The following is a 19,560-nucleotide window of genomic DNA, read 5'->3' as shown; positions in this document are numbered from 1 at the left end:
AGGTGGGTTCCAATTTCTTTCCTTTCGACATATTGGGGTGATTTCAATCTAGGCACACCAATCAGGCTAGCAAGACCTGCTACAACCGCAAGGCCATTTTAGATTAAATAATGAAAATGAAATGTAACAAAGGCAGGCCATCTGACAAGCAATGAAATACCCCATTTCTCCCACAACTCTCTAAGATCAACTCTCACTCGATCAGCCCTCTGCAAGGAATTGACTCACCAGAACCCTTTCTGCAACCTTTCACCATTCATTTTTTTTCAGAATTTTGTGTAAACTCTGAAGCGTGCCTAGACTGTGGTTCATCATCCATCATTGAATACATTGCACTTCACACTGCCATGGCCAGCACTTTCACAGGCATAACCCTCCTCCCTAGGAAATGAAAGTTGAATTTATCGATCGCTTGTTTTCTTCTCGCAGAACACAGCGTCCACGCTGTTGGATAACGTTACGAGGAGCAGAGAGTCTGAATCTGTGCTATTTTTTCACAAGACACCTTCGGGTTGGACATCTTAACCCAGCCTGAGAGTGAGCGTGGAGGCCTTCCTTTTGTGTGATGTGCAACACTGAACGTCTGCGAGTCTTAATCTGTGAGCAGGCCTCCTTCTGCTCTAAGGTTAACAAGACATTTTGATTGCTGCGAGATGCTACAGACTACAGGGCTGGAGAGACTTCAGTTTGAAATGACAAGACTGTGTATGACAGGCTTCCCAATTATGAAGTCCAGTATGTGGTCCTCTTTTGTTGGTCGATTGATTTTTTCAATTTTCGAGGTGCCACCTGGCAACAATACCAGATATATACAGTGAACAATAAGGCAGGCCTCTTGTGGGGAAACCTCAATCCTCGGTCTAATTAATTTGATGTAGCTAATTAAGCAATGCTTTGGAGAAAACCTGTCTATCAATGATGTGAACGGTCGAACATTTCATCAGGCACTGTTTTTACACCGCCGTTGTCCTTTCACATGTTGAACACATTGTACAGACACATTTGTGGGGATAATCCTGTGGTCGATAAAGCTCAATATGACCGTGTCCTTCCTGTTGTGAATGATCAAAGGGCATAATGTACGCGGCTCAGCCTGATAAGCTCCAGCCAAATGCCAAATAGTTTTTCCTCCAAAATAGTAACACGGAGCTATGCGGGCAGAGTTTATTACTCAAAGAGACTGGGAGGTTTTTAAAGCAAACGTGGTGTTTTAAAAGGACTAAAGAGTGAAAATCAAAAGGCCCAGTTCCTGAAACCTGATGCTTACACAGTAACTATGAACTTCCAAACACTTACTTCATGCTTTATACAGTATTCTTACCTCAGCATATTCTTATCAAAGTAAAAGTATCACAATGTATGCATGAATATTTTAAAGACATTAAAGTATACAAACTTTTTGAATATTGATTAGTTTTTTGTTTTTGGCATTGGTTCAATTAACTGAGCATTAATGAAGCACAATGTCTTTGATCTTGGTGAGCTGTTGTGACTTGTGGTCTTCTAGATGACAGGCTATCACTGATGGACAGGGTTTGACTGCAATGTCTTTCCAGGTTATACACTCCTGGCTCTCAATTGCCCACGCAGTCAGTGACAGGGTCCTGGCTTATTCCTGCCAGCACTATCCTGATGGCAAAAAATGCAGTTCCCTAAATAAGTGGAACAAACATGGCTTTGGTGTTCTTCTTTTCACCAGGCTTAGCATTCACCAACAGCCTCACCAACTGCACCCAATCACCTCTGATTAATGATGGGATGCAATGTTTGTGCAACAGTAAAAGTCAATTAAGGATAAAAGTCAGCCATGAATGAATTTTTTTTTTCTAACCAATGCCAAAAATTGCAATCTGAATCAAAGGATCATCTATGTCACTGTACCTATAATGAATATCATTAAGCACAGTGAAGCTCTTCTGATTCTCTGTATATTTGTATAACTATTAACCATTTGTTATTATCCCCAACACAAAGGTCAAAATGGACGTGTCTATATGAAGTGTGAATTTGAATATTGCTTATATAATGGGTTTTGTAGCAGATATATCCACCAAACCTAATCAGTTATTCATGCATGCAGAGTGGAGCTGTAGGACAGAGTGAGGTGATTATCATGGATCAAAGGGTTTTTGAATGGATTTTAATGTAAATATGCACAGGATTATTTCATGGTTGGCTCTGACATTTGGCACAAGCACTTTCCAGATCTAGACACATTCAAACAAGACCTGGCAGTGAACTGTATTTCTGTGCAGATTTTGCATTTTTTGTGCCAGAATATAGTGCAGTACCTGTATGAATCTCAAAGAAAGCATTAAAACTGATGTATTCTGAATTCATTAAAAGACATTTAAAATATCAGCGAGAGATTGAGGTTTAAAGTGCCTCAAAAATGGGCTGAGCTAGCACGTGCTGTTGATGGCACACTGTTTAAAAGCATAATATCCTGCAGTAGAGAGCAGTGGTTTCGTTTGGTGAAAAGGGTCAGTGACTGACAGCACCCGGTAGCTCCGCCCACACAGGGTTCATAAATCTAACATTTCTATCCTTGCTATTTAATATTATAACACTGTAAAAGCAACTGAGCAGTTTTTGGTTTCCTCCCATGCATGTCATTTTAGCGTAACATCTACCCCAGTTCCAGGTCCCTCGAGCTAGTGAAGACAGATGAGGAGAAATACATCGACATGCAGAGACTTCTTTAGACCTCCATTGCTGGGCAAAGTCATGTGTGACAGGTGGTAGTGCGGATCCAAAGGGCTGCTGCTTCCATCGGGTGCACTTCGCATTCCTTCACTTTGTCGGGGTAAAGCGTGTGCATTCTGCAAGGCCTTTTTTGCTGAGCTGGATATGACACACTTGCAAAAAAACTGTCTTCCTCATCTTCATTAGTCAGTGCTCAGTGTCTTACAGGGAAAAGACAGGGTGTTTTTCTTTGCGTCACGGCATGTGGTGCTCACAGTGAGACCTTCACATCTGCAACAGAGACAAAAAAAAAAAAACTGAAATGTGAAAGGAATATACACAAAGCCCAGAGCAGAACCCCGGCATCTTTCAGTTTGTGACAGATCTGCTTTCACCGCAGGCCTAGGAAATTGACATTGACAGGCAAGTGAAACACAAGGGGAGACAAAAGAAACAAACACTGTCCATAAGAATACCTGCCGCCAATCCTTCCGCAAGCTCCACAGGATGAATTTTAAGAAGCAAATTATGTCTCTGCCATGTTCAATGAGATCTGAACACATGACGCTACACTGCTTTTTGTTTTTGTTTTCTTGCTATTATTTTTTAACATGTTGTCAAAAGCACTTGTTTGTAGACCATCTATTGAGTGCCTTACTTTCAATTTCGTTCCATTTTATTTTCATTAGGAGGTAACTTTCAAAACTTTTAATGCAGTTTATATACTTAAACAACAGGTCCCCAAAGGCTACTTTACACAAGTGCTAACACAGCAGAGGAAATAGTTCTCCCTGCATCATTAAACTTGTTGGAGAATTAACTTGAAATGGAAGTTAATTATGTCACACATGAAGCCCCTCTAAATTTAAGACGTAAAAAGCAATATTGCTGCGTATGAGCTTAGAAGTTTGGATAGATAATTAGGGGCAATCATGTGTACCTCGGTTTTGCTTGGAGTCTCTTTTCTTGAGATAATACCTCACCACTAGTTGCAAAGACTAGGAAGATATTGTACTCTTGTGCATAATAATTTTTAACACTGTTCATCACTTGTCTGATTATTTTGGCTCTTTGCCTCTGTTGATGTGGCATTTTTCTAAATCAGAAAAATATGGGACACATGCATTTAAATCCGGTATCGCCAATCCATTTCCAATCCAAACCTGGTGATTGAGAGCAAACATGACTATCCTTTCCACAAAAACAACTTTATGTTCAAACTGCAAATCAACAATATATTAATTTCTTCCCTCATTTCCATTGAAATGGAAGTGTCAAAATTCATTCTCCCGCTCCTACTTTTTGTAAAATGATAGACACAACCAGAGAGAGAGAATCAATCTTGATTCTCCTCTCTTTCACAAAATCTTGTTTAAATGAGGGGTGTACCCCAAAGGCAAGGTGATCCACAAGCAGGAGAAGCATCCAGCATGGATTCCTGTGTCAGGTGACCCAGTCAAGGCAGATGTCCTGCTTGTCCTTACCCTGACCCTGACCATACGTCTCAGGGGAAACCAGCCAGAGCTTGCTGCTTGCCTATGGTAGAATAGAATCCAGCCCATGCCATGTGGCTGCATCACATTTGCAGTCATCCTGCACAGAGCAGAGTGTACAGAAGCAGCAGCTGGGTGGCTGAACATATTTCAGAGAAGGCCTCAGTGCAGCAGCATGCGTCCTCCTCAGGCATTTACAACTGGATAAATGAAATGCACACATGCTGCACACTCACATACACACGCCTGTGCACGCACGCATACAAACTGAATTACTACTCTTCTCTGATGGGCATACACAGAGCATGGGATATTAGGCTGGCAAATCAAACGACACAGCACTGCTTTGAATGAGGGTGACTTGGAGCATATGAACATATCCGTTCTCATATTTACAGTAAGATGTTGGGTAAATATTCACAAAAGGCTCCAGATGAGGGAGAAGATGGGGCTCTTATTTGCATCTGCTCATATTTCAAACACAGAAAAAGCGTCGCTAAGAGACCCCATGAACCAACTGCTCCCAACAATAAATTCAGATATTAAATATCTGATAAGAGAGACAACCGAGCATTCCATCTGGGAAGTAATGGATTTGCAGGAGGACCTTGTCTCCATCAATTTGCCATTCGGCTGACTCATTCGGCACTCAAGACATCCAGAGGAGCCAGGGCCTGAATATTAAATGGCAGTGACGGACAGCACCAAAGGGCTGGGGCCTGTATTCACTGTACGCGATGGAGTCAATGTCAGAATGATGGAGCAATAAGCATCTTTCGGGGCTCGTACATCACCTGAGAAGCCCAAAACGTGCCCCCGATGCGGCCCATCGCACTGCCCAGAACCTCGGGGCCCCAGAGGAGACCTCGCCACGCGTCCCGTTGAGCAGATTCAGCCGCATTACGCTTAATCTACGCTACTTAATTGAGCCCTGGGGCAGTTGATTTCTGTACAGCGTGCTGTTGTTTTGTTTGCTTTGTTTTGTCATTATGGACTATGAGAGGAGAAGTCAATGTGGCCAGAGGCCTCCTCCCTGGACTGGACCCATGCTTGCCTGTGAAAAGGCCAACGGAACAGAGGCCCCTCAGAGTTCATTAGTCCCAATCGATCGACGGTTCCCTTTCCCGCCGTCTCCTGCCGTGAATCCCCGGCGAGAGACCCTTCTGTCAGATATCATCTTTACCCACCCCCACACTTTTTTAAATGTGCTGTAGCAGGAACGTTAGTACACATACAATGAAATAATGCAGAAAAGTGTTAGAAATGGAATCTGACTGTACTCCACAATGAGGCGTGATGTCATCGCTGTGCTGTCGACCTGGAGTGGCATTCACTGCATCGCCAGCTACAGGGCGAGCGCCAAACCAGGGGTCAGACCTGTACATTCACCCATTCATATAGCCTCAGTGTTCCTCACATTGCAAGCACACTGATATAGGATAAAATCTATCACTGCTTTCTCAATATAGACAGTGCCTGAATAGTTCTCAGTGTCCCTCTTTTTTGCCGTCTTTCTCATTCTTAAACTGTTTCTCCTCTGAGACCCTTCTCAGCAAAACCACAAAGTAAGCCTCTTGGCCAAAACAGACATGGACTAACAGTGCAATGAGGGGGATATTTTGACTGTGGCAGTAGAGTTATGCAAGGTGTGGGATCGGGCAGATTCAATTAAAGTTATTTGAATTCTCTGCTCAAATTTGGGGGGGGGGGGGGGGATTATCTGTAATTGTACCTGCAGGACCTGTCAATTGAGCAGTATTAATATCATCTCTGGTGGTGGAAAGGGAGTCAACCTAGGGCCCATTTAAAGATAACTACTCCCTGACTATTCTTTTCTATCACTAAAAATGTCCTTCATTATTTTCCTGCTGCTGTAAGTGTAGTTCATTTGCGTATCCGTAAAGCAGCGTGTGAAATAAGGGCATGGGTAATTCACAGCTTTATTTGACCTGAAAGGGAAATGGCAGGCTACTCTGTAAACCGTGTAATGGTATAGTTGTTGTTTTTTAATTATCAAATATGTAAACTGTTTCATGGTAATTATTCAGGGTCCTGTTCTCTATCTCTGAAAATGAATGAAAACTCCTGTGAACACAAGGCCTCTCCCCTACCTGGGTGTGCCTTCTCTACTGATCTCCCTTTTGCTTGATTATTTACCAGGAGACAGGTACATTCCCAGACATGGCTAAATCCTTTTGGAGATAGGGTTGAAATTTGTGATGTAATCAAACAAAATAATCCCAGCCCAGGTGAACCATCCACTGCACATTTCTCCTGAAGTGTTGCTCTGGGTGCCCCTGTTGTCCAAGTGCATGTTTTTTACACTCATATCACTCGTTGTTGCGTTATTTATGCATGCTATATCACATCACACAGTCTGATTTTCATAATTCCCCATTACTGATTATTAAATCACACCTCCAGCCATCCTAGGTTTCTGAACGGCTTTTGAGACACAAAGCTGTTATTTACATGTCAAGTCACTGCACACTGGGATGGCAGGCAAGTGTCTTCCACAATGATTGACAGGTTCTTCAAGGGTTCCCCAGGATAGAATAAGTTTTAGCTTCCCATTTACAGTCTGATTGGTGTATTTATTATTTTATTTTTATTTATTTATTTTGCTTGATAATTTTTTTTCTCTGAGATATGGCCTTCACAGTGTGGCACCCAGAGACATAGGGCCCTATTTTACACCTGGCGCAAAGCGGCGCCAAGCGCAACGCAAGTGTCTTTGCTAGTTTCAGACCGACGCAGTTGTCATTTTCCCATCCAGCGCCCACGTTGTTTAAATAGCATGTACTTGCGCCCATCTGAGCGCCCATGGGCATGTTGGTCTTAAAATGAGGTGTGGTCAGGCGCATTGTTTGCGTGTTGCTATCTTGAGGCAGCAGAAAGCGATTGCACGATTGACTAACAAAAACCTGGTCTTAAGTCAATGGCGCAGTATTTTACTGTTATTTTAAGGGCGCATTATTAAGATAGTAATATGCGCCTACATAGGCGGGTGCACAACGCGCAATATTTTTAATAATGGTTAGTCATAATATTTATCAGAATTAGTAAATCTGCCATTATAATAGCAATCTGCCGAGGTGCAAGCACACCTGGCTTTTAAAGGGAATGGGAGATGACACTCTGATTGGTTTATTTCATGTTACGCCCAAAACACACCAATGATTAATTAAGAGATTAAGTACAACCCCTTTGAACCATGCGCCTTACTTTGCGTTCAGATTATCCGCCATTAAACTAGCAAAAGGGGATTTGGCCACGCCCTAAATGCACTTGTGCCATGCGCTTTAGACCGTGCGCTTAGATCATTAACATATAGCCCATAAACTCTCAGGCAAATACAAAGAATTCACATATAATTAATCTCTCTGCAGAATATGTGTTATATATTATTAAAACAGCTAAATAGAGCCCAATAATGTATGTAGAACAAACCACCACAAATCAATTTACAAATGATGCATCTAATGACAAATAAAAGGTAACTTCAATCTTCCACGCAAAAAAGTAGAAACATAGTACTTTACATATACATATATATATATATATATATATATATATATATACATACACACTCTATGTTCGATAAAATAAAACAAATGTAATATAATAAAAAGGTATAAAATGAACAATTCCACATTTGGGGCCACAAAAAAATTTCTAATGAAATTATCCTGTGGTAATTAGAGGCACAGACAGTGGGTATGCCATCAGATATGCTGTATACTGCATAAATTAGGCGATCAATACATAGGCCACCATAAAAATATTAAAAGCATTGATCTGCTGTGATTCAGCAGAGGAATACAGACTACAGTGCATCTGCCAACACTTGCACTTTAAGTGAAGGTCAGGACATTGTAATGACAAATAAATTCATAGCCGCACCAAACAGCGATCATTTATAGAGGGAGTCTACACACAGTATGTCAACTTACATTACATTATGCATCTCTGTGTCTCAGCGTGACGCACTTGGCTATACATCACAAAAATGTGAAATGCACAGCACTATCGTCAAATTGCTTATATTGTCACTATTGATAGACTGGTTGATCTATGACAAAAGAGATATATGGTATAGTAGCAGCACTGTGTTTAAGTGTAAGCTGTGCATGTGGTTGTACAGGTATACAATGCAAAGGTCTGCCTCCTCTCCTGGGTTTCACCAGTATTTGGGTGACCAGTATTCTTTGTTCGGTCCTTTGTTAAGCTGAAATGTCGGCTGTCTAACACCTGAGATTTGTCAAGCACGCCACATTGTTCATTGCCAGCCTGACGCGGATCGGTTGATATATTTTGCCATGAAAGTGCCGTGGGATATTTATTTCATTAATGCAAATGCCAGTTGCTCAATTACTAATGCTGCTTTCTGTAAAACATTTCATCCAGCATTCTGAAAATGTTCGGCGGAACACACATTACAAATGTACCTGCTCTTTAATTACTTACTCTTACAATGTTAACTAGGACAATATTGCCTGGAAACTATAACAACTTTGCCTTACTGCAACTGCACTGTGTGGTTATTTAATGCATCTTTTCCCCCAAATGAGTTCCCCTGGCTGAGTATATCTAAAGTCAGTGAAGTGGACGGAAAAGCTGTCCTGAAGAATAAAGCACAATCCCATGCTGTAAGGGCTACGGGCTCACTGTGGGATAATTGGAAAAAAGAAAAAAGCTAAAAATACACTATTCAATGCTCTCCACTAACAAATACAGAAGAATTTTATGGTGAGAGTTTTCTCCTGAATGATGAAACAAACTATCCAGGGTTTTAATAGTTATTAAAAATGACCAAGTTCATGTACTTATACTCCAGCTTTAGATAGAAATAAATTTTGGGGAAAAAAGCTAGATCATTAAACATTTTTACAATCCTTTGGAATGTTGATTTAAGTAGTCGGTATGAAGAATCTTGTTTCTATGGGACAGGCAAGGGAGAACATATTTTTTTCCTGAAGAGAAAGATGAATTTTATACCTAATATATCTTATGTAAAATACAAAGAATATTTAGAAGCTGTGACTAATTTGGCAGATTCTATCATTAGTGCAGTTGCTAACAGCTGGAAGCAGACTGGGTCACTTTTATTTATTTAATGATCTTTTTTGTGGGGGGGGGGGGGGGGGGGGGTGGGCAGGGGGCTTTTGGAGTCACCAATTACATGTTCACAAAATCATCTTTTCACCCACATCTCCCCCATGTTAGCTGAGGATGTGCACTGCACTCATACATTCACTCATGAGCCAGTGACTGTATTTCCCACTACCAGCCCTATGGCATGCAACAGGAACTAGCGTCGATTTTGGAGAACTACTTCTCTCATTGATGACAACTGCCAACCGTGTTGCAGGGTCTGTATCTTAGGATGGTTTCTTAAAAGAGCATGCGAGCAGAACTTTGCAAACTGGCCTCAGAATCAGAATGAAAGCCATATTGGTGGGCTTCTCATCACAACAAAAACAAGAGTATGAAGTCCTCTTTGTAGTCTGTCATTTTCACTTTGCAATAGCACTATTTCCATGAACACAGAAATACACAATAAAACAAACTTGCAGCTGTTGCTGTTGTTTTTGTCCAATGAAAACTTCACCTCATACTGACTCTACTGCAGCTGAATTTGAGATTCCTTAAACAGGTCTGAGGGGCAGAGAAATATAGACTGTACTTACAAAGCTTTGCTTGGTTTCAAAACATACCACTACATTATGTCAGTTGTTCTGATTATTTAATTCCCATATTTCATATTAAGATTCAATTTACTGAGAGCCCTTTTCATCAGATTGTGGGCCCTTTTCAGCAGAATTACCCAAAATATGAAACTCTTTACCAGAATATCTATTTTTATGATAAATGGAAAAGATAACAAATAGTCTATATTAAAATGTATGTTACGAAGGCAATTTATGGCGTTCAGCTATATTTGCATCACTCTGTCTTTTTCTTCATAGATTAATGACTGCTATTCAGCAACAGAAAAGAAGTCTGTTATGTGTACTGAATTCAAATTTGTATCTGAGCCAAATAAAAGCAACAAATATATTTTCTGCCAAAGAAAAACCTTACCGGTTTTCCATAGATATGTCTTGCCTTGATTATGTTGAAGTCAATATACCAAGAGGTGCGAGCAGCGATGGTGGAGAATAGTAATAGTTAATCTGGAAATAATGTACATTCCTGTAGACCACAACAAAGATCTGCAGTGATGCATGGACTCCTCTTTGCCATAACTGAGCTGGGTTTTTAAATGGTGCGAATTCTATCGAAGTGAAAGAAAAGGAATGGAGCCTAGCATGCTATTCCACTGAAGTAATGTTCGACAAACAGAGAGGACAGTGTATCATTCTCGCCTGACTGAGGGCAGGGCCACTGTCAGCTAGTTTTGGTTGAATTTTCCAGCACTAACTGAATTTTCTTGCCTCTGCATTTAAAAAGATATTTAAGCATGGTCTCACAAAAGAAAAAAGATGTTTGCCATGGCAACAAGGCACCCTGTGGTTTTTATACAAGTCCTGTCTCAAAAATATCAAAGCAATCACAGTAAGTAAAGAGGAGCTAGCAGCAAAACACAAAGATCAATGGTATAGAAAGGTTTTGTTAAAAATTGAATTATAATTAAAACTGAGCTTACCTGTACCCCTTAGCTCTTCAGTGGTGTCATGGCTGTAAAACAGAGACGAGAGTTTTAGCCAAGCACTGCTCCAATTATGGCAAAGTATAGAAGACTCTTCATTTTAATTCACACCCATCCCAATACAGAATGCCCAATTCATGTGTATTCAACTGCCTCAATTCTGGATTGTGCAGAGGAACATGCACTCTCCTCCAGTCAAGGTCGGCATCATTCGAGTCAGAGGAGGAAACTTTATTTGTAACGTGTGCAGGCGGCTTGTGGTTACTGTGGTTACCCAGTTGACCAGAGGCATAAAACATGGATGTCCCACCAAGTGAAGCCTCCTTTTCCAGACAATGCTACAGGTACAGATTTAGATTTGTGGAGACCATTCATACACTCAAACACTGTAGCAAGATGAGCTATCCCGCAGCCAACAGCACAATCATTGCGCAACGTTTCAATGAGACCAAACAAGCGAACACGGCCACAGGTCCAAGCTCTATGCGTATCCACATTGTGGACAATCCTTTACAGCTGAGAATATCAGCATTGTCAGAGTCTGCAGAGAGATCATGTACAGAATCCCACCTGGAACAAGTCATGGATCACATCCAGGTTTCAGAAGATGCTCAAGAAAAATAAACTTGGGCACACCCTTTAGACACAAGTAATGGATCTTAATGGTCCTAACCCAAACATCAATTAATGAATTTTCAATTAAACTCTCTGTCTGTCCCTCTCTGCTTCCGCACTCCTACATGGCAACACGGAGAACATGAAGTAGATTGCTCAATTACTGACTTTTTGCTGAGTGCTGATGTGAAGCTGGGCTCTGGAACACAATGGGGGAAGCGAGGTAAGGAAGCGAGACAGATCTGTTTCCCTGTGGGGCCACTGAGCTGCAGGAATCCCGATCGCATGTGATGAGCTGCCCCCGGTCATACGAGGGGCCTTGGGAAGGGGGGTGGGGGGGAAGGGGGGAGGGGTGAAGGATGATGTCCACACTGAATCGCACGCAGGCAATTGCATATCCCAGCACATAAGCTACATATGTAAGCTGATTTTCTTTTCATTTTTATTTGTTGATTCTTCATTTTTTCTAAAAAATAATAGCATAATAAAGGCAATGAAACCTTCAGTAATGTTTTGCCTCCAAGGCTGACAAAGAAAAAGCACCACTAAGGTACTATTTGTGCATCATTATAGCACAGAATTTCAAAATGTCTCATGTGAGTTCTGCCAAGCAATCAAAATTACACATAATGGATTTCATTCTGGATTGTATTTGTACAAAGATATTGGATTTATACCACAGAAACTGGTATAAGCCACTGGCCTGAGCTACCCAGAATTATACACAACATGATAACATTTGGCAAATGGGTTTGTGAAGGCCATCCACAACACATTTGAGGAACTTCCTTTAAAAGACTCTCCACATCAAGAATTAGAGAAACAAGCCAAAAATCATTTATCCCAACTGTTAACCTACAAAAATAAACAACAAAATAATTAAATGAATCAAATATCACAATAAAGACAACATATTACATTGTCCTAATTCTTCTTTTAATTTGTTGTATCGGGATTAATTGTTAACAATGAGTACTTCATGTGTGTAATGAACTTGCACTTGCACTTTGATGCTGGGAGAGTATGTTTCTTTATGGATGCAAATACGTATTGGTAATGGGGGTAGGCCCACTGCTAATTCTGAATCAACATCCTTGTTAGCAGTCCTGCACAAGCAGAGATATGGACAGCTTGCCTAGCTGAACACAAAAGCTCAGTAGATAAGGGAACTAGCTGTTCATACTCTTACTGAAGCATAATATCACCTTCTGCAGTGGACAGTCATGTGCAAGCACATGTCTCTGAATTCCATTACATATTGGTGTATTGTTTTTATTTTGAATACTTTGTTGTGTTGACGTAGCACGAAAACAAGGTTGTTGTTCATGTTTCATAATGCACAACTGAGACCTGCTTCACGATTCGTACATTTGTGAGGTTTGCTCTCTTTTTCTATTTACAATATGATTCCCTAAATTCACATATATATGGCTGTACAATGCTCCCCAATGTTTTCTGTGATTTTGCTTTCTCTCTATTTAAAGCTGGAAGATAGCCTTCCAGGGGAGCTGAAAACACTGCAGCACGACATCCAAGTAAAGGCAACACAAATTCAGCACCGTGCGGTCAGAACAGAGCAGTGGATTTTGATAGAAAAGCAGGATGATATGCTGACAACCCTCGCCTTTCCATGGTCAAAAGCATTTTAATTTGTCAGCACTCCTTGAAGATGCCATAAAAAACTATTACTCTTTGGGGAGACAATCAAAAGTACTAAGTGCACTTGTAGGGTGTTTACGGGGGTGGGAGATCTCACAAGGAAGGCAGAAATACCCTCACTCAGCTCAAGATTCTCTGATTTAAGTGCCTGCACCACCCTACTTCTACAACACACTTGGAGTAGCAATTAAGTAGCATGGAAGAAGCTGGACTGGACTTCAGCCTGTCAAGCATTAAAATTTGCAACAGGAAAACTGCTGTTGCAGCCTTGGGCACAGTATTATTTTTACTTAAGCAGAATTTCTTTAGTAGATGCTCAGAAATATTAATAAAGTAGCAGTAAACAAAAGATCTATGTCTATGAATACACATTGCTAGGAGATGGGTCAATCCATCTGAAATAACTCCTAAAGAATGTAGAGAGAGGTTACTGCAAATGCAGAAAGGTCATCGTCATTTTGTCCCAAGGGGTTTTATTTAGAGTCTCTATTTTTTCTTCTTTGTGCGAGGGGTCTATGGGCATTCAGGGATTCAGGCATCTATTAATCACACATGTCGGGCAGCAAGGACAGCACACAAACTGCAGGCTTAATTTGAACTTCAAAGAGAGCGGGGTGATTAAAAATAAACAGAGGAGCACGGGCAAGCTCCGCCTCTGTGCCAAGTAACCCAAGTGGGCCAGACCAGGGCACGTTCCACAGTCCTATTAGTTTGATTGATGATGTCACTGTGAGGGAGGACATGGCGCTGAAATGCAGGAGGGCATCTGCGATTTATCGAAAGGGATTTGGTTCTTCTGTTCTGGGTACATCACTTGGAAAATGCTAATATGCACAGATATTTTTTATCCGATAGAAAAGTCTGTCACCAATGAGGAGGACAGGTTCACAGTCCCAAGACTTAATTCATACATATCATCACATTGGCTTTATGAATTATTTACATTTATCGTTCACATATATGTCTTCATAGCAGGAATAAGCTTAAATCTTTAAGAGAACAAAAGAACACTTCAAAATGTTGTAGTGCCAAATAACTTCCCAAATAGGATACTTCTAACAACCAGAAGCCAGTTTAATGAAAAAAGGGAATATCTCTCAGGAATAGTCTCAGCTCAAGGATCTGTGGTTTAAGGGTCTGTGGTTTAACCACTCACCCTTCTACTATTGAGGAAACGCAATCGAGTAGCATTAAAGGAGCTGGACAACTAGTGTGTTGGACAATAAAATTCCCAAAAGTAACACAGCTCTTGCAGCCTTGTGCACAGTATTTATCTAACCAGAATTTATTCAGTAAAAACTCAAGACATGCATGCCTATCCATTGTAATTTTTGTCAAACACAACAAGGATCGGCTGCAATGTATTATATTTCTATATATTACTCAATACACTTCTCAATATTAATTACAATATATTGTATATACATACAATACATTCCAAGTAACAGTTTCTCATTTCCCAAATAAGTCAGTGTTATGCCTTAATAATGGCATAGGCATTTGCAGTTAAAAGCTTAAAATATCACCCAAACTGCCTTGCATATCACAAAATACTGTATGGCAAATGAAAGCAAATATACTGCATTTCTATATATGGGAAAATATATTTTTGTCACGTAAGGAAAAGCATTTCACAGCCTGTGATGTGTGTGCATGGAGCTTGTTATAAATTGGCCTTTATGCAGCTGTTATTTCCCTGCATGCCTTGCTTTTTGTGCCATTACCTGGGCTAGTTGACATTTTGAACACGCAAAACATTCTGATCATGGAGAAAAGGTCCTAATAGGTGAAAAAGGCCTATGTTGTAAACAAAACAATGCAATAATAAATAATGTCAATAATGACTATCCATATAAGTAAATATTTCAAAGGAAATGGCACCATATTTTTCCACTGTGTGTCATGAGGTTTATAGTATATGTTAAGGGTAAGCAGCCATTGTGCTAAATTTATAGCAACCATCAGCCACACCATGCTGGACCCTTCTCATGGCAAACTGCTGAGACTAAGCAGTTTTGAATTTAGTTAGTACTTGGTTGTGAGGCCTGAGAAAGCTAGATTCCTGCAAGGAAAGGTGTTGCTGGTACAACAGGGGCTGCTTGGACCAAACAAAATCCAAAACCATGACACAGAGACCGGAATACTGTTCTCTGGAAAGTGTCATCCTTCAGAAAAGACATTAAACCAAGGTCCTGACTCACTATGGTCATTAAACAACCCATGGCATTTTTTGAAAAAGCAGGGGTGCAACCTCTGTGTGCAGGCCAAATTCAAGAACTGACCTGGCTATACATCTGACCAATTAATCGCCCCTGCATCTGATTGGTTATGCAGCCCCTTGCATTCCCCACCCACTTTGAATCCCCAAATCCACTCACTGCAAAAGAAAATTCAGTCATTGGTTAAATTGGCCTGGTTAAATATCAAAATAAGTAATACAAAAACGTATTTGGTTGTGGGTGCTATATCTTAGTACCCTAAAGAGAAGCACAGCAATTACTGTGTCATAATGTACTGAGTTAAGTGTGCTCTTACTGACACATAAAAAGATTAAGAAGAAGAATAACACTCATCAAAGGTGAACAATGATAAGCCATTTAGTTGCTTCTCCTTCTCTGTATTAAGAACATGAATGCCAGCTGCAAGAGGAAGATGGGTTTGTGATAATCCAGAAGTGGTTGTAGATTTATTTGTGAATTTCTAGCAACAAAATTTTTTTAACTTCGTTTTGACAATAATTTCTGATTCGAAAGCAAAAATAGTCGCATATCGTTTTGTGAAATGAGGCCCAGATGCTTTCACAATATGAATGTTTATCTTGAATAACCACATTTTAAACACCCACTTCTGGCATTATATACTATTGTGACATCTATAAACAACATAAAATTCATTCGGAGAGATTTGATTCAGTGTATTCCAGTACAATGTTAAAAACGTGTGCCTATTTCTATTGGCAGCTATGCCAATGCATGCAATTTAGAAATAAAAAGACATACATAAACAGGTGTGCAGACTTGGAAACAGACAGCAGGTAGTGCCCGACTGCATTCTGAATGAATATTATGGTCATGTAAATGCCATACAACACATTTGTGAAGTTGAATGACTCAGTCCAGAAAAGAGCAGCAAAGCACGCAGGGAGAGATGGTGGCTGAGAAATAGTGATTTATACAATTTGACATCAGTTACAGCATAGCCCCTTAAAATATTATAGACATAATGTATTACAACACCATCCTGGCAGTTCCTCTCCACTCTGCTACATGCTACACTGGCCTTGATGCCAGAGATATTCATTCACTAAATGCCATCGGTCCCTACAACAGAAGCCCAACAAAGGGTTACTACCCCACTTGATGAGAGCTTGCTTCAAAGCAAGAAGAGACTGAGCTTGATTTGTTAATTCACAAAAAATACTGTCTCTCTCTCTCGCCTCTTTTTTTATATGGAAGTGTTTGTCTCCTTGGCTTATGAAAAACCACGGTCATGGTGTCCATTACGAGGACCTCTGCTAGGTCACATCCCCTCTTTGGGACACACATGAGAGAGTGGGCCAGTGCGCAAAATATGCAGCTCCATCCAGCGCACTGTACTTCAATAACAGAACTCGATTCAGAGAGGATGAGTCCTGGAAGTTGGGGTGGGTGGGGGGGGGGGGTGCTTGGGGATTGGTTGGTTCTGACAGCTGCAACTGACTGATTTCAGGGATCTTGTTTACAGAACTGGGCTCTCATAACTCTGCTGACTGCCAGATGAATAGGCCATAGAATAGAAAAACACAGCACTTCTAAATTCATGAGCCCAGTCTCCAAGTTATCATCGAGTATTGTGACAATCAGCTCTGCTTTCAAGAGGGAGACCTGTGCTTCCCCAGCCAGCTCATTAAGATAGCACTGAAATGCATCTCCCCCCTGTCACGCCGGATTGATTGAAGTGGAGTTCATTTCACCTCCTTTGTTTTTGAGCGGGAGCCTCCTCTTTTGTAAGCACAATTGGAGCCAGATGGCAAAACAAAGCCGCTGTCTGGAGTGCTTAAAGAGGCCTCTTTGAGGACCGGAAAATAGCAGCGCATCATTCCCCGTCACTCTCCCCGCACAGGCGTGACAGTCATTGGTGAGGGGGGGGGGGAGGCAGAGAGGAAAATGACAAACCTCTGGATGCAAACAGACTCCTGGATTTAAGCAGCATATTGCGTTACCATCTCTGCTTCACTCGTCAGCTCCTGCCCTGTGTTGGACATCTGACCCACAGTGCCTCAGGCCAGTGGGGAAATGCTGATACATTTATGAGCCATGTTTTACCACTGACTCATTGCAATCACCTTGCATTAATACTACAATTTCCAGGGAACCTTAATATGTACATAGTGAAGTCAAAGGGATATATGTAATTACATAAACCCAGATTTACAGGTAGCTATACATGGCCTTGACCCGAGGTGGAAACCTGCTCAGTTTGATTAAATTAATTCAAATCATTAATTCAGAGTCATGTGCCATAGGGACTGACCCAGTAAAAAGACAGAATTTTGTTCTGAACATGTAAGCCAGCTATTAAAATATAAATTTAAAAATATATTAAATAAAAATTCAAAAAACAAGTGAAAAATGGCATTGTGACTGACCTGTCTTTGATTCGTCCTCTTCATTTTCTTTGCCTTCAGCTGCAAAAAGACAAAAAGACAAGAGACATAACAAAAAAAGTGAGACACCAGAACAAAAACCAGGCACCACAGCAGCCAAAGAATGGGCCTGGCAGTGGACAGTTCATTACAGGATACTTTGGTCATCCCTCCTAACTCAGGCGATTGAGTGGCACTATGCCACAGCGGCCCCCCAAAGTGGCAAGACAATAACCACATTACCACACGGACAATGGCCTTCTGAAAACGCACTGTCAAGTGTACCACCGTCGGGCCTACCACCGTCAGGCTGTATCATTCCACACCAAAGCAAAAAAAAAACAGGAAGTATAGCGGGGCTGAATGGCTTATAACACCAACGCCGTGGGCATTACACTGTGTTTCTGCAGGCTGACCCGAGCAGCAGGACAAAAATGACCATGCCAATGGGCTCCAATCAGGAGCCTAAAAGCATTATCAAAAACGCACCGCAGAGAACCCCCTTTTCATGCAGCATTCACAGCGTGAATAGCACAGCCTTAGACTTCTCACTAAATTTCCAAGTGACCTTACAACTCCTTTTGTTGATGCCTGGCAGTCCAGGCATGCTGAGATGAAAATCAATAGGACACCACTGCTAAAAGGCAGAAAATATTTTTTTTCACATCTATTTTCATGGTGTTTAGAGATGTGATTGACAGGTATGTGGGAGTGCAAAACAGAAAGTCCCAGAAAAAGCCAGCAATACAAATGTATACATGTTTCCAGTGTGGTTTTTCAAATAAGTGTCCATGTGAGAAATGGATGAATTGTTCCATCCGCCAACTCCCCAAACTACTGGGTTTTCCGATCTATCCATCGTTATTATTTTGCACCGTCATACACCGTATGCAGACAGATTGCGGTTTTTTTCAGTGCAATTCATCTGAGTGTTCAAGTCTGCCTTCTGCTTATATCTTTTCATAACACACCTCACTATTTCTGTCTACCCCCACAGAATCTTCCAGGGGAATTATTTTTTTTTTGATACATTGGAGAGGGGTAATGGATTGGAACCAAGGACTCCATCTGAAAGCTAATGCCAGGAAGTAGGTTTAGCTGCAATAAGACCCCATTCTGAATTTTATCAAAAGAATATCATGCTGCAAAAGGACACAACCGGATATGGCAGGACTTGTTTGCCACATCTCCATTCCACATTCTCAGAGCTCATCTCCCTCTGTCTCACCTCGCCCTATGTAATCGCCTCAGGTGACAATTGAAAAAAGGGAGAGTGGAGCCAGTTAACTTTGCTGTTGGTAATCTCCTACCAGCACTGCAGTGCTCGGCTTTTCTCCAAAGATGGAATAATGAACACAATGCCCTGTGAATTAAAACTGCACTCAAATCAAAGTAGAAAAGAGGGAAGAAAGACATTGTCAGGCAAAGAGTTGATGGGGGAGTAATGAGGTTAATTCACAAGCGTTTCTTACTGATTAATTCAGGATGAAGTCATTTTTGCACACAGAAATTAGATATATAGACTGAGCTGGTTATGCAACATAAATGGAACCCAGACATTTCAGCTGAAAAAATAGTTGACTCCGACAAAACTGAATAAGGTGTGATTATGTGTATTTAAGTGAAGTTCTTCCACTGCGGCAGACATGCATGTCAGCTTGGCACCTAGAGCCTCATATAGGAAAGGCATTACAAAATGCCACTATAGACTGCTGTTGTATTTCTCCCACTCTTACAGAGGAAATGACACTAGTTCAACATGAAAAAGAAAACATATCGGAATGCGCTACCTCCAGGACATTACAAAAATGTGTGTACTTCACATCAGGACA

General features: G+C 41.0%; 1 protein-coding gene across 1 annotated transcript in view; it reads right to left on the bottom strand.

Moving 5' to 3' along the window:
* Nucleotides 1-2,118: 2,118 nt before the first annotated feature.
* The window catches only part of LOC118215233 (CD276 antigen-like), a 52,161-nt gene continuing 34,719 nt past the window's right edge, over nucleotides 2,119-19,560 (bottom strand). The window contains exons 6-8 of the mRNA XM_035395795.1: nucleotides 17,732-17,770; nucleotides 10,828-10,859; nucleotides 2,119-2,976 (exon numbers count right to left, since the gene is read on the bottom strand). Of these exons, the coding sequence (XP_035251686.1) occupies nucleotides 10,837-10,859; nucleotides 17,732-17,770 (62 nt within the window). The 3' untranslated portion in view covers nucleotides 2,119-2,976; nucleotides 10,828-10,836. The remainder of the gene's footprint in view (nucleotides 2,977-10,827; nucleotides 10,860-17,731; nucleotides 17,771-19,560) is intronic.

The sequence above is a fragment of the Anguilla anguilla genome, chromosome 16, assembly GCF_013347855.1.
Source record: "Anguilla anguilla isolate fAngAng1 chromosome 16, fAngAng1.pri, whole genome shotgun sequence".
Classification (NCBI taxonomy): Eukaryota; Metazoa; Chordata; class Actinopteri; order Anguilliformes; family Anguillidae; genus Anguilla; species Anguilla anguilla.
The sequence above is the reverse complement of the archived record's forward strand: the minus strand, read 5'-3'. Positions and strand labels throughout refer to the sequence as shown.